General features: G+C 43.3%; 1 protein-coding gene across 1 annotated transcript in view; it reads left to right on the forward strand.

Annotated features, from left to right (window-relative positions):
* Positions 1–16743, forward strand: part of USH2A (usherin) — a 784926-nt gene that overhangs the window by 50686 nt on the left and 717497 nt on the right. The window contains exons 3-5 of the mRNA XM_053283338.1: positions 6087–6222; positions 10791–10854; positions 13003–13297. Coding sequence (XP_053139313.1) covers positions 6087–6222; positions 10791–10854; positions 13003–13297 — 495 coding nt within the window. The remainder of the gene's footprint in view (positions 1–6086; positions 6223–10790; positions 10855–13002; positions 13298–16743) is intronic.

A 16743-nucleotide genomic window follows, 5' to 3' on the forward strand; every position in this document is an offset into this window, starting at 1 on the left:
CCAGCTTGCTCCTCTGCAAGCAGATTTTCTTGGTCTAGCCATTCCTTAAGTTTCCCATGCAGATGTCTAGCATAGAGCTTGCTGATGGTGTTAAGCAAGCTGATAGGCCTATAGTCCTTTCTTCCCTTTTTGAATATGAGGATGATCATCGCCAATCTCCGGTCCTTGAGAATATGGCCATGAGAGTCAATGTAAGTAAAGAGTGAGGCCAAGACTGGAGCCCACCACTCTATATTATTTTTATAAGCTCCGGAGGGACAAGCTCTTCCCCAGGGGCCTTCACTGCTCTGGTTTGGGAAAGAGAGTCTCAGCCGTAGAGACCAATGACCACCTGGGCAAGTCCTCTGCATTCAGGGCGGTGGGATCTACCTTTGCATGCTTGCTCTTTATTTCTGAAGACCATGGTCTTATGTGTGGGCAAGGATATTTAACCCTTTGTTCCCACCATGGTCTGGATCTAAATTGGCTTCCCATTACTATTTGTTCCAGGACAGCAACTGCCAGGGCAGATAGGAGCTACAGGAAGCCCTACCTAAAATTGCAACAGGGGCAAAGAGTTAAATTCCATCACCCCCGTGGTCCCAATCCTGATACTCCCCACTCTGTGGCTGCTATCTAGAAAACAAAAACCAGGCACACATAGGTCAATGGTAACATAATAGGCCAATTCTCACAAGTGAAAAGTGGGTCAAAGAAGCATCCTGCACATCTTCAGGATCTGTGCTCACTCCCAATTTTCATGTGTATATTTGCAAAAACGTAGGTAGGAGGAAGGGGGTGTGTGATCATGTGGGAGCTGATTAAGGAAGGAGAGATGGTCTTGTGGTAGCAAGCCTGGATTGTCCCCTTTGTTAAGCAGGGTCCTTCCTGGTTTGCATTTGAATGGGTGACTACATGTGTGAGCACTGTAAGATATTCTTCTTAAGGGGTATACTGGGAATATATATCTGGGAAGAGCACCTGCATTTTTGCATGCAGGTTCCAAGTTCCCTCCCAGGCATCTCCAAGATAGGGCTGAGAGAGACTCCTGCCTGAAATTGTTATGGATAGTACTCAATCTTTGGTGGGTGTCTGGCAAAAGGGCCTGGGCAGAGCCCTTTTCACGCAAGAAGAACCATTCCTTGCTGTTTATGCCCTGTTTTTGCTGAGAACAGCACCTGTTGCGCACTCCGTGCCTGGCCTTGGCCTCTCTCATAGGAACGTAGGAAGCTGCCACATACTGAGTCAGACCACAAGTCCATCTAGCTCAGTATTGCCTACACAGACAGGCAATGGCTTCTCCAAGGTTGCAGGCAGGAATCTCTCTCAGCCCTATCTTGGAGATGCCAGGGAGGGAATGTTGAACCTTCTGCTTTTCCCAGAGGGGCTCCATCCCCTAAGGGGAATCTCTTATAGTGCTCACACATCAAGTCTCCCATTCAAGTGCAACCAGTGCAGACCCTGCTTAGCTAAGGGGCCAAGTCATGCTTGTTACCACAAGACCAGCTCTCCTTTGTCCTCCCAGTCAAAAAGCAAGGCAGAACTTGGAGCATGACAATGCTTTTTTTGAACTGGGAGAGGGGGAAATGTTCATGAAATTGTTTGTCAGAGGCTTGAATAGTGTTCTCAAGACAGGGGGGAAAGACCTGGAGTGATTGTCAGAGGGATTCTATCTTGGAAGGTGATTTTTGTGCAAGCTGTTCCTGTGCTTTAAGAGAGACGAACTGTTTTTCATTCTAAAGCTTGCTTTTTGTATTTTCTTTTGGTTCTGTATTTTGTACTTGCTACTGTCTTTGAAACCGAATACCTCTATGTAAGTGTGTGCCTTGACCTTAGGTCAATGTTTGGTTATTACTTCTTTTTGGTTCTTGCAATAAAAGATATATTAGGGGAGAAAAAATTCCTTCCCCTTCTTCTTTTATTTACCTCTCTGGACAATCCTTGGCCTGGCTTAGCACAGGATCAGAGGCATTCACTTTGTGGGTGAGAGGCCCACTTGGATAAGGCATACCCAGCTGGCACACTCCTTCCCCCTCAGGGATGATATACACATGACAAGAAGCCGCTAGACAAGCTGCTGACAATCTGTGTAGACAATACTGAGTGAGATGGACCAATGGTCTGACTTGGTATAAGGCAGCTTCCTATGTTCCTGTGCTGAGTTGAACAGCTTTTCCTGCACCCTTGATCATATGATGGGTACAAGTGCTGAGTAGGATGGCACTGTTTGATCCAGCACGTGGCTCCCGCTTGACCAGTTCCCCCTCCTCTACCTAGGTTTTTGCACACACACACACACCTGAAGATTGGGAGCATGCATAGCTCCCGAAGCTGGTTAGGACACTTCTCTGATCCACGTTTCGCTTGTAAGAACTGGCCCAACATATAGTTTGTCCTGAAGTTCCTCTCAAAGTGTTGGAGGGCTCCCATTCTGATCCCGCAGCTCTTGACAGAGAAGCAATATGGTGTGGAAGCAGAAACATGATTACTGCTATGGGAGAGGAGAGCTGGTCTTGTGGTAGCAAGCATGACTTGTCCCCATAGCTAAGCAGGGTCTGCCCTGGTTGCATGTGAATGGGAGACTTGATGTGTGAGCACTGCAAGATATTCCCCTTAGGAACTGCTCTGGGAAGAGCAGAAGGTTTCAAGTTCCCTCCCTGGCTTCTCCAAGATAGGGCTGAGAGAGATTCCTGCCTGCAACCTTGGAGAAGCTGCTGCCAGTCTGTGAAGACAATATTGAGCTAGATAGACCAATCATCTGACTCAGTATATGGCAGTTTCCTATGTTTCCTAATGCTATGTACTCATGGAAAAGAGCCACCCCGTGTTTTCATTGGAAGAAGTTTGGGAGAAGAATAAATAAAGTTTGTTCATAGTTACAGTTTGGTCCATTTAATTGTTGGAAATAATTTAGAATTACCCAGTGTAATGAATAAAAGTAGAAGGATCCAGATACAAGGTGAGAGAGCTGGGAATGTAATTTTCTTTTTCATATATTTATAGTGATTTTTTTTTAATTGCTCAGAAATTCAGCCAGAAGATATCCTGTTTATAACCTCAAAGTGGCTTTAGAAGAGATTGCTATGCTATGCTGGATTAAACAGTTTATTTGGGGCTAATATGCCTTTTACCTTGTGACTTCCCCCAGAAGTACCAGAGCGTCATATGTACCCTCTTGGGTAAAACATGGCTAAAAAGCCAATTACTTCAACTTAAATGTTTCATCTGAATGCACCGTTGAGGGATTGTTGGCAATTCATTTCAATTCACCATGCCCCAGTTTAAAAGGTAGAAAATAGATTGACAGTACTTTCAGATTCTTGACTACAGCTAGGAATGTTTTAATGTTTTTGTATTACCCTTAGTGCAATGCAGAGATGATTTTGAGTTATGAACATGATCAGAACCAATGTCTGACAATAAAAAGTCAAATTGTGAAAAGAGTCAGAGCATAGGGCCCCTTCATATACTCTGTGGTAGCTAGGCCAGATGGTGAAAAAAGTTGATATCCATTACCAAAGAAGTGGAAATAGAGGGCACTTTTCTCTCTCTCTCTCTCTCTCTCTCTCTCTCTCTCTCTCTCTCTCTCTCTCTCTCTCTCTCACACACACACACACACACACACACACACACACACACAAGAAGTCTGCATAAAATTTGCATATGTTTGTTTGTTTATTTATTTATTTATCCGATTTCTATACCAGCATTCCAAAAATAGCTCAGGGCAGTTTACACAGAGAAATAACAAATAAATAAAATGGATCCCTGTCCCCAAAGGGCTCACAATCTAAAAAGAAACATAAGATAGACAACAGCAACAGTTACTGGAAGTACTGTGCTGGGGATGGATAGGGCCAGTTACTCTCCGCCTGCTAAATAAAGAGAATCACCACGTTAAAAGGCGCCCCTCTGCCAATTTAGCAGGGGTGTGTTCATCAGTCACTGAAGGAATGCTGTGCTAGGGTTGAATAGGGCCAGTTGCTCTCCCCATGATAAACAGAAGAGATTCAACACTTTTAAATGTGCCTTTTTTTCCAGTTAGCATGAGTAGCTGCTAACTGAGCAAAGTGAGTTAGCTAACTGCTAACTTCTCACTGCTGCCACCATATAAAGGATGCAAGGAGCATCTGCCAGGTCCACCTGTCTGTGCTCCAGCATCACATGGCTCTGCAGCCTGCCACTGAAACAGAACCTCCGCTCTGGCTTCCCCATTGGATGGATAGTCAGTAGGAAATGTGAGGGGAGGATATAGAGGAAGAGAAGTTGCTCATGAGAACAGTGTTCTGAGTGAACAAAAATTTTCAGCTGCTTCCCAGAAGTTTGGATACCACAATACATGCAAAAAAAGAAAAGAAAAGTTGTTGGTCCCCAAAATTATTTGTTTGTTTGTTTGTTTGTTTAACTTCTATACCGCCCAAACGTTCATCTCTATAGTTGCATGTCCTCTATCAAAGCCCCTAGTTGGCAACCCTAGTGATGGTGGTATCCCACTGATGCTTCCCATTATAAACTCTAAACAGAGTGACAGACAGATCCCTAAATATTCAGAGACATGCAAGGATTGTAAAGCAGCTCACAGACACCACATTTTCTCTGGCATATGTAGATGCAAATTAGAGTTGATCTGAAATGCCCCTCCCAATTTTCTTCACCAAATTCTCAGGCAGAGGATATGGGGCAAGGCAGATTTTGTTGTTGCGATTTTATGGAAGGGAGCCTGAGACAGTCCACTAGCAACCACTATTTTTCGTGGAAGCCCCCTCAAAATGACACAGTGGGTTGGTTTGGATGTACTGTCTGCGTGGCAGCCCATCAGATATGGAAAAGCAAAAGAACATTGGCCAAAGCACCTTTCAACCACAGAGAAGAGAGCTGGTCTTGTGGTAGCAAGCATGACTTGTCCCCTTAGCTAAGCAGGGTCTGCCTTGGTTGCATATGAATGGGAGAATAAAAGTGTGAGCACTGTAAGATATTCCTCTTAGGGGATAGGGACGCTCTGGGAAGAGCAGAAGGTTCAAAGTTCCCTCCCTTGCATCTCCAAGATAGGGCTGAGAGAGATTCCTGCCTGCAAGCTTGGAGAAGCCCCTGCCAGTCTGTACAGACAATACTGAGCTAGATGAACTTATGGTCTGTATGGCAGCTTCCTGTGTTCCTATGTACCTTCCTGCATAATCATATGGGACTGAGATGTCTGAACCCTAGTTGCATGGTTTAAACTGCAGCTTACATGTCTGAACCAGCCTTCCATAAAGACTAGCGTTGATCCAAAAAGGCCTGAAGTGGCGAAAATGGAGGGTGTTTGACATTTTCATGCACAATTCTGATTTATTCTGTATCTTTGCAGCACTGGGAGCCCTAGACTCTTTCCTAGCAGCCAGTTCTGTCTGTCTGCCATTCCCCCCTACCCCCAGAAGTCCATTTGGAATGATGCAGCATAATGATGTGGTATAATTTGTGAGACATTTCAAGGGAAGAAAAGGCAGCTAGCTATAGCCAGTTGCTGGAAGAGACTTCGTGCCCCTAGCACTGCTCTCCTTCCATTGCCTTCAAGGGCTCAGCATAAACTGTAAAAAGAAAACTCCGCCACTCCTTGCCCTGCTCCATGCTCAGTATCTAACACGTATTGTGCTAAAGAGTTCCATTGGCTCTCTCCGGGCAAAGAGATAGGAAATCAAACTTCCCACCCCCACACAAACTGGATAGTAAATGAGAGGTCTGCATGTGTCCTGATTAAGCATCATCATGATTAAGCATTGATGGTGTTCAGTTGTATCAGTCTTATTGGGTAATTATGAGGGACCAAACAAATTCTTTAATAATATTCCTTTACAGACTCTTGATTCTTGTTTAATTCAGTTATTGAAGATCCTCCTTTTCTTGCAACCGGAATCTTTTCTCAGAACCTGTCAGAACCTGATGTCCTTTCACTGAGAACACTGGTTAGTAAATTTGTAAGGTAGTTTTCCTGCAGATTTAACAGAAATAATGGACCCACTGTATGGTATTCGAAACCTTAATTGCAGATAACATGGGCATTAAAATTAATATTAAATTAATTATTTATAAAAGGACTTTCCCTTTATTTTCCATGTGCATTTTTGTAGGTTCACCACACCAGAATCAGTTTCTTCATAAATGGTTTGGAAGATGACAACACAGCTTTTGATTCCAGAAGTCTTGTTGGATTAATTGCAGATCTTTCTGTTGATGGTGAATGGCAAGTTGGACAAAATTTGCATGGTAAGTCAGAGGGTGACCTCACATGTAACGGTGGCAAGTAAATATAGGAGAGATGCTGTTTGCCATCATGTGTGAGGTGTGTAGCTAGAAATGTCTGGTAAATGTTGAGTGGAGAATATCAGTTACCCACCTCAGCCTGACATTTTAACCAACATTTGAAGTCAGCTTGATGATGTTGGGCTGTGGTAGGTAACTGGCATTCTCTGCCTGACATTTCCATCTTCATATATCATGGACACAGTGGTGGCAGCGGGAGCACATGCCCAGTAGCAACTGGCAGCTCTCCTATCAATAGTTGCTGCTGCTACATGCCCAGAGTGTGATGGAAAAAAAGATAAAGAAAGTTTTGATTGGAGAGGAGAGCTGGTCTTGTGGTAGCAAGCATGACTTATCCCCTTACCTAAGCAGGGTCTGCCATAGTTGCATACGAATGGGAGCCTAGAAGTGTGAGCACTGTGATCTTGGAGAAGCAGCTACCAGTCTGTGAAGACAATACTGAGCTAGATAGACCAATGGTCTATCATCCATCTCAGTATATGGCAGCTTCCTATATTCTGATGTTCCTACGACATCAAAGTGCCACTGACCAAATATTTATTTATTTATTTATTTTATTTTATTTTATTTTATTTTATTTTATTTATATACCGCCCTTCCAAAATGGCTCAGGGCAGTTTACAACAGAATAAAAACAAGTAAAACCAGTTAACAATTAAAATCAAAACTATAAAAACAGAATAAAACCAATTAAACATTCAAACAGCTAAAAACCCTGGAGAAGCAGGGCAAACATTAAAACAATTAAAACAAATTTAAAACCCTGAAAGGCCAGGCCAAACAGATGGGTTTTAAGGGCTCTCTTGAAGGTCAGTAAGGAATTAAGATTATGAATTTCTGCTGGGAGTGCATTCCACAGCCCGGGAGCAGCTACAGAGAAGGCCCGCCTCTGAGTCGCCCCCAAATGAACCGGTGGTAACTGGAGACGGACCTCAGATGACCTTAACGTGCAGTGGGGATCGTGTAGAAGAAGGCGCTCTCTAAGATATCTCAGGCCCAAGCCGTTCAGGGCTTTAAAGGTAATAACCAGCGCTTTGTATTTTGCCCAGAAACATATCGGCAGCCAGTGTAACTGTTTCAAAACAGGCATCATATGGTCTCTCCGGGTTGCCCCAGAGACCAATCTGGCTGCCGCATTCTGAACTAAATGAAGTTTCTGGACTTCGTACAAAGGCAGCCCCACGTAGAGCGCATTGCAATAGTCAAGCCGGGAGGTTACCAGCTGATACACCACTGTTTTGAGGTCATCCTCTTCAAGGAATGGGCGCAGCTGTCGAATCAGCCGAAGCTGATAGAAAGCACTCCCGAAGCTGATAGAAAGCACTTGCCAATTTCCCATTAAAAACTTTTTATTACATGCTGTCGTGTGTATATGTACATACTTTCCAGGCACTTTTGTTGGATCCACTTCAGGTTTTTTAATATTGGCCCAATAACCATAAACATATTTACTTGTAAGGAAGCCCCTTGTCGGATCTGGTGGTTTGAGGCAAGCGGGCAGTGCAGCTGCAAAGTAGGCAGGCAGGCAGGCAGGCAGGGGCAGTCTGAGGGTTGCTTGATTTGTGCCTGAACAACAAATTGCTCTGACTAAAGGGCCAGACCAGTTAGCATATTTATAAAACCAGGCAGAACCCTATTGGTTTCTTGTATCATCTCATCTCTGCTGAGCTGCCATCTGCAAGATAACCAGGTTGACCAAAAACCAGTGGCCAAAACCAGTGGCGGTGGGAAGGGCAGGTGGGGGCACCTGCTTGCCTCCCCGCACATGAGCAGAGGTGCTCCGATGGCTCTGCCACTTGCAGAGGCACATGTTTGGTGCTGCAGTGAGTGTCATAGCATGGAGCCAGAGGAGGAAGTCCTCCAGCATTCCTCAATGCACTGTGCCATTGAAGGATCCTCCTTCAGCTGTGCACTCTTGCCACCTGGCTCTGTGTGCTCATGGACTGCCACAACCCCAAACCTGGGGTAAAGGGCATGCTTGTGCCCTTAAATCCAGGTTAAAGTCTGGGGTAAATTCCCAGGCTTGGGGCTGAGGCAGCGCTGGGATGGGGCTCAGTCCTGGTGCTGCCCAAACCTGAGCTTGGCTACTTGTGTGAATAGCCTCACCGTCTAGCCATTTTATGTCGTGGCACTGAAATGTAGCAGAGACTGAGCCAACACTTCTGGCAAGCTCCCACAGTGATATAGGCATAAGGCACTTGGGTGTCACTGCTAAAGCCCCCAGTTTGAAACCTCCAGTGCTTTTAAATCCTTTAATTCCAGAGAAGCTTGCTTTGAAGTCAGTATGCTTAGAACTGCAGCTTTCTGGCATGATCCCATAGTCTGCTGTGCTCACACACCACTCATGGCATAACTAGTCTCTTCATAACCATCACTTTAATATCGCTATGATTGACTGCATCTATTGCTTTTCATTTCTGCCTGTCAGAAGTGAGAACATGTAGTTCAGTGACTCATCTCTTCACCGGGAAATGGTGGTTCAATAAAAGGAATATAAGTACCTTGGCTCTGATTCTGTGCATAGTTAAGCATATATAGACCCCATTTATTTCAAGGAGTTTATGCACAAGCAACTTTGTGCAAGTTCACAGCATAGTGTTCCTCTGTCTGTAAGGCTTGCTCCAGACTGGCAGCAGCAAACTTGCTATGCCTGCAAGCATCAATGCCTACCTGGGCATGGCTGGACATGTAGCAGACCATCTCCAGCTGTGACATCATCATCAGGTTTGGAACACAGGGAAGATTATGTGAGTGTGGAGTGTTGCCTTCCTCTTCCTATCAGCTTTATCAAGGGTTTTTGTTGTCCTCTTTGTTGTCCTTGTTTCTACTCCTAAGTACTCAGAAAAACCATTATATTCATTATAAAGAATGACATGAGGGCAGAAGAGGAAGCTGAAAAACTTCTGCCCAAAATGTTTACCTTCCCGGTGTTGGAAGTGAAGGACTATGCGCTGTCTCTTGTCTCAGTGACATAGGAGGACAGACTAGTGAGTCAGAGGGCTAGAGGGTCAAGACATTGGTCATCCCTTCTCTACCACTCTGACACTATCCCTTTGATATGTAGATTGCTACTCACAGGGACTTCCTTCCTGCCAGCCTGCCTTGCTACTTCCTCTTCCTTCTTCCCTTTCTTTCCCCTTGCAACACACATGCTCCTCTCTCCCTGCACCATGTGTGCAGAGATGCAGAATCCATCCTTCTGCATCCAGCTAGCTAGCTAGATTAGAGATCCTATCTCTCCACTTTACTATCTAGAATGGAGTTCACTAATAAAGACTCCTTCTATTGATTTGAAACTATGAACTGGCTCCAAGTTATTTTACTCTCAGCATACACGCATGCCTAACCAAATTCTACTGTGTTGTGTCTCTGTGTACTCTGCTATAATGAAAAAGGGTTTCTCTTACCAGAGAGAATTCCAAACACCCAGAAGCTGGTTGCAAGTGAAAGCCAAATACTTCAATTTTAGTGTCATCCTTCTTTCATATTTCATCAGGGCTGTACTTCATACTTGGTGGAGTACCAGTAATAGGTTGCTTGCCTCAAACCAGAAGCCTGCAGGCAGAATCTGGTTTGAACGCCCATGATCCAGACCTTAATTTCTTCTGAAATACCTTGGAAGTGAAATGTTCTTAGTTTTACTTCTGCAATGTGATCTACAAATTCCCTTTTGAATCAAAATAATAATAATACAAAGACAGCTTTGAAAAATGTTGCATTTAGCGAACTAGGAAAGGAAATTTAAAAAGGAGTTGTTAACCTAGAAATACCAATGTGTTGTAATGGTCTTGGCTGAATATTTGGTGATGCGGAGATGAAATAATTTTTCACCATGTTCTGAACATTCCCGTCAATATAAGGTTCCAGTAGTTTTGCAGCTCCCTGAAATTCTGTTTGGTGATGAATTGGTTCTGCAGATTTATAAAGGCTGAGTATCACTGATCCAGAACATACTGTAATTTAGAGCTAAGTCCTAAATATATCTGCATCAGGCTTGAAGAAAGTTTGATTTATTCCAATGAAACTATCAAGCTCCTATACCTCAACACTTGAAAACTCTCATTTCAAAGTGCTTCTTGTTGACATTGTCATTCTGAGTACCAGATGCACAATAACTGTGTAAAAGGAAAAGAAATCTTTAAAACATACCTATCATCTTTATCTCATAAACTGACAGCTACAGTTGTCCCTACTGTATCTCTTCTCTAATTAGAGGTGGCACATGGACTGGCTCATTACTTCTGTCTAATGAGCCAGTCTGTGTGCCACCTCTGTAATCAGATAAGGGATAGGTACAAAATGTTCCTATAAAGTTATTATAAATCATTTTAATCAAAAAAATTAAGTCACTGCCCCTCCATAGTTTTGTCCGGAACCAAGATGGTTTCATTCAGAAGAGGTAATTGTGCAAGAGAGATCTCTGTGTGCCAAATTTAAGATCCCCTCATGCAATGCAGAGCTGTTTTCTGGTTGATGGAATTGGATTATTTATTTATAATGTATTTTCACAGGTTCAGAGCAATTTGTTGGGAGGATGCAAGATTTCAGATTGTACCAAGTGGCACTTACAAACAGGTAGGTCAGTTTTCGTTTTTAGAAAATCAAGAAGTACAACAACCGAGAGGAAGGATCGCTAGCCATGATAAGTTTGCTTCAGAATGTTCAGAACTTTCTGGGAATTTCTTTAGAAGCAAGTTAATTTTGGAGCCATAACTCTGTGCACCTGTGTATTTGAATTCAAATAGGGCTTTTCATTAGGCACATTGATTCAGGCTAATATCATTCCAGGATACTGCACTAAAAAATAAAAGGCTCAATCTAGTCTGTTGACAGCACACGGTTCCAGCACCAAAGGATATCTATAGGGCAGGGCTGCACAACTTTGGCCCTCCTGCCATTGTTGGACTACAGCTCCCATCATCCCCAGACACAGTGGCCAATAGTAAGGGACAATGAGAGTTGTATTCCTTCCGACAATAGCTGGAGGGCAACAATTGTGCAGCCTTGTCATAGGATATAACAGAGCCCTGTTTCTCCCTACAGTGCAGCTGCAGGCACCTCACCAGGCTATTAAGAGGAATGGGAGGCCTGCACTTATCCTCACATATCCCTGTCTAGCCCAGGGTTTCTTAACCTTGGGCTCCCAGATGTTGTTGGACTACAACTCCCATCATCCTCAGCCACAAAGGCCATGTCTGGCGATGATGGGAGCTGTAGTCCAACAACACCTGGGGGCCCAAGGTCTAGCCCATCCACATCTGCAAGGTGCCACATCTGCAAGAACCCTGGTCTAGCCCATCCACATCTGCAAGGTCAAAAACACCTTTCTTAATCAAGTGGAGAAGGCAGATGGCTTGTTGTATGGGAGATACAAGCCTCCCATTCTCTATATGCTTGAATGTGTACTCCATGGGGCAGAAGAAGGCCTCTGTCATGCCCTTTGATAATTTTTCCATGTGTATCCACAGTACCTGTGGTGAACTGGACTGAGCCTCCAACTGAACGTTTTTATTTTTTAAATGTTTTTATTTATTTTTTTAACCATTCTTTCAACAGAATGCCTAAATACAGTATAAGCCCATACATAGTGCAGGAAAACCACTGCACTGAATACCTATTGTTACCTTAGTATTGTTGTTATTAAAATAAAGAATAATTTATACTCTAGGCAACTATATGTACTTCCTTTCCTATTTACTGTTTAAGACATTGACTCTTTATTCTCACTTTGACCCAACAAGAGTGAGAAATACACAGTAACAAGTTCCTGTTTCTTAATTTCACTTATCACAATCTCAAAAGGGCTGGTTCCTTTTTATATTGAAGTACTTGAGTTTCTACATCATGGACTTGGCACTTCACACTATTATGTCCTGTTTATACTAGGGGAGTGCATGAACCAAGGTTTGTGCGCTGGTGTATGCGTGGGTGACATGTGCATGCTCGTGCCATGCACGGGTACTTTGGACAAGTGCTGCCACAGCAGGAAGCAGCATGTGGTGGTGGAGAGCAGGAAAGGACCTGCTTTCTTCTTATCTAAAGATCCTGCTCTCTGCTCACCACAGTACCAAACTGGTTCAGTCCTCGTCTGAACCGGTTCGGCGCCAAACTAGTACACAGATCTCGGTTCATGCACATCCTTACTTTATACCATCATTGGTCTTATCCTTTCTGTGAGATACCGGGCTGGAAAATTAGATTGATAATTAGTATACTTGATAATTTGGCTAACGTATTGCTGATGTAGACTTTCAAGTTACACTGTCAAAGTTACAGTCAATTTTGCATCACCAAGTTCATTAATTTTGCAGAACTCAAAAGGCACATATTGGGATGCCAACAAAAGCTGTCGATAAAAGACATCACATTTCCCATTTTACAACTGTTTTCTAGATACGACAGTGTGAAAACTGACTTTACCAACCAGCTTTCGGGTCATGTCCATGTGGTCTTACCCCTGGACTTCTGGGCCGAGGTCCAGGGCCTCCACACCCCCTGGGGGCCCCCCAAATCATTTTTAGTCTGTCCCAAGTGGCGCGGTCATGTTAAAAGTGTGTTAAAAATACTGTGTGGTGCTCCAAAAGCCTTTAAGTCCAGGCTACAAAATTACCTGGGTGCACCTCTAGGTAAGGGTAGTTATGTCTGAGTTTTTCAAATGATTGCTGTTTCCATTGCTGTGTGCCTGATTTAATAGATTTATTGTGAGCCTTTGTATTTTACTAGAGACATTTTTGAAGTACAGTCTGGGAAGTTTCCTGAACTGCACACTCAGTCTGAATGTCGCTGTCCTGGCAGTCACCCCAGGGTACACCCCTTGGTGCAGCGATACTGCATTCCTAATGGTGCTGATGACACAACTAATGACAGGGTGCTCAGATTAAACCCTGAATCTCATCCTCTGAGCTATATCAATGATAATGATATTGGAACTTCATGGATTTCATCTGTATTCAGCACCACTGAACAATTCAACCATGGAGTAACCATCACCATAGACTTAGAAAATGGACAGTACCAGGTAATTTTGCAGGTTATTTTCCCCTAATATGCTTTAGAATGATGAAAACTGAATTTGGTTGTGTGCCTTGGTTTTTTGTTTCATGAAAAGTACAAGGAAATTTCTAATGAAGCCCTAAATGGCTTGTGACTGGGTTACCTGAGAGAGTACCTTGCCCTATATGTCCCAACCCAAACTTTAAGATTTTCAGAGGTTCTCCTCTGGGTTCCCCTGTCAAATAAGGTGAGGCAGGTGGCTACCAGGAAGAGGGCTTTTTCGGTGGCTTCACCCTGTTTATAGAATAGCCTCCACAGTGAGGTTTGCCTGGCTTCATCGCTTTATTCTTTCAGACGCCAGGTAAAGAACATTTTGTTCACCCAGGCCTTTTAAATTCTGATTTTCAGATCTAATCTGATTTTTAACTAATTTTAAAATGAGTTTTTAAGCGGCTTTGTATTGTGTTTTGAATTTTCTTTTCACTATTTTTGTCTGTTGTGATGTAATGTGTTATGTGTTTTTATTGTATGTTTTAATCGTCTTTTGTGAGCTGCCCAGTAGTAGTAGCAGCAGAAGCAGCAGCAGGAGTAGTTATTAGTATCATCATCAAATGAATGGAAATTAATTTTCAGTTCTATTGCAACTTCATTATTTGTGGTTTCAGCTAGTTACCTTGAGAGGAGAACTAGGTAAACTCATATCTCTTTCTTTTTATTCTTCCTTCCTTCCTCCCCCACCTTCCATATAACATAGTAATAGTTCAATGATTTCCATACTGTATACCTTTAGGGCAGGGTTCTTAGGCTTGGGTACCCAGATACTGCTGGACTACAACTCCTATCATCCCCAGGACAATGCTCTTTGACCATTGTGACTCAGGATGGTGGGAGTTGTAGTCCAACAACATCTGGGGGCCTAGGTTTGAGAATTCCTACTTTAGGGAACTTTTCAACATCACTTGCTCACTACAGAGGTGGGGACAGGGAGTGTTTTGGGTATACAATTCACATGGAACTTGCAGCGTACCGTAGAACACAGCTCCATGTCTACATGCTACATGGAAGATCAGTAAGCAAGCTGTCTTTCAGAGAAGCTATCTACCATTACTGATTTTCTTATTCAGGAGCCTCTGACAAGATCCTGAGGAACCCTTGGATTCCCCAGACAACAGAACAGAACATACTTTATTTCGGTCATTGACCAGAAACATAATTCCCCAGACACAATCTAAAACCTACTGCAGTCATGAATAAGATATAATGTTTCTGTTTTGATCCTAACTATTGTCAAGACCAATGCATTAGATAGGAGAAGCATCTCATGCAAAATAATAAATAAGTCACTGGTTACGTCTTAGATTGGTTCATTGATGTGTTTCCCCCCCACATCAAATAGAGATAACCCCATTCTGATGCAAGAGGCCAGACTGAGACTTTATCACAAATGTGGTATCAACCTTAAATCTAAAAGCAGATTTAGAGCCGGTAATCATAAGCCAAGTTCAGGGGTGTAGGGAGCTTGCTGAAGGCCCAAGGACAGGCTGCCACCGGCAGCCCCTCTCCCCACCCCTGTCCATATTCACATGCGCTCTGGCCATGCACAGTGACCTTGTGCACGGGCATTCATGTCATACACATGCTGACACAAGGGGCATGGCCAGTACCTGGAAGAGGGGTATTATCCCACCCTTCCCAACCAGCACTTTGTTCACTGCCTGGGAAGGAGCAGAGGAAGGGCTGCACCTCACACTCCCAGCCAGTAAGCACTTCATTTGCTGACTGGATGTGGGAGGAAGACATGGTTCCGGTGCTAAGGGTCTTGGTGCCCCCTGCAACCTATAAAATGCGCCTCCTCAAAAAAAAATTTCAAGGCTAAAAATCAGTTTCTATTTTTCAAACTAAAAGACAACTAAAGGACAACAGAATAGAGATTTACATGTTTAGGAGCAATACAGCAAAAGTGGGGTGTTGGGAATTATCCACTCTCCCAAAAATGGAACTTAAGCTGATTGAAAGCAGCTTCTAGGGTACAAAGCAGTTCTTGAGTCATTCACTTATAGCAGGTCTTCTCCAACGTGGGTCCCCAGATGTTGCTGGACTACAAGCCCCATCACCTGCTGCCAAAAATGTACAAGCCAGACCAGCATGAGTGGTGTCTGTGTGTGAGCATGTGTCTGTCATTGTCCAGCCAGATGAGAAGTTTCCTTCTTGCCCACACACCTCAAATGCCCAACTCCCAGCATCAGCCTCCCACACTCTTCAAAAGTCGGACCCGCTAACCTCCCTCCTAGACCTCCCTATCCCTGGAGGCCGGGTTAGAGAGGAAGTGAGGTTCAGCCCTTGCAACCCCTTTCACTGGGGAATTAGCAGCCACGAAGTGAAAGAGACTGATTCCTTCCCTTTGCCTTGATTGGTGGGACCATAAAATTGAAAAAGTGGTAGAAAATGAAGATGCAAAAATATTATGGGACTTCCGACTACAAACAGACAAACATCTGCCACACAATACACCAGATATAACTGTAGTTGAGAAGAAAGAAAAACAAGTCAAAATAATCGACATAGCAATACCAGGTGATTTTAGAATAGAAGAAAAATAAATAGAAAAAATCACAAAATATAAAGATCTACAAATTGAAATTGAAAGGCTGTGGCAGAAAAAGGCCAAAACAATCCCAGTAGTAATTGGCGCCCTAGGTGCAATTCCAAAAGACCTCGAAGAGCACCTCAACACCATAGGGGCCACAGAAATCACCATCAGCCAATTACAAAAAGCAACTTTACTGGGAACAGCCTATATTCTGTGACGATATCTATAATAACAAGAAGAACAATATTGATAATAAAATTCAGCCATCCCGGGTCCTTAAGAAGGACTCGATGTCTGGATAAAACAAACCAGTCAACAACACCTGTCTGACTGTGTAAACAAGAAATAATAATCGACATAGCAATACCAGGTTAGAGCAGAACAGAAGAAAAAGAAACAGAAAAAATATCAAAATACAAAGATCTACAAATTGAAATTGAAAGGCTGTGGCAGAAGAAGACCAAAATAATCCTAATAGTAATTGGCGCCCTGGGTGCAATACCCAAACAACTTGAAGAGCACTTCAACACCACAGGGGCCACAGAAATCACCATCAGCCAACTATAAAAAACAACTTTACTGGGAACAGCCTACATTTTGCAGTGATACCTATAACAACAATATTGATAACAAAATTCTGGCATCCCAGGTCCTTGGGAAGGACTTGATGTCTGGATAAACAAACCAGTCAATAACACCTGTTTGACTATGCAAACAAGAAATAATAATAATAAATAAAAAGTTGCTTTTCTGCCTTACAACACCAAAGGTGGCCTACAAACAGTGCATTGTAAACATAATGGGCATGGTCGTTCCCTCAAGTGCAGTGCCCATACATGAAGAATTTATACCATAGGGTATAAATTTTCACACACGCATTG

This window comes from Hemicordylus capensis, chromosome 1 (assembly GCF_027244095.1).
Source record: "Hemicordylus capensis ecotype Gifberg chromosome 1, rHemCap1.1.pri, whole genome shotgun sequence".
Lineage (NCBI taxonomy): Eukaryota > Metazoa > Chordata > Lepidosauria > Squamata > Cordylidae > Hemicordylus > Hemicordylus capensis.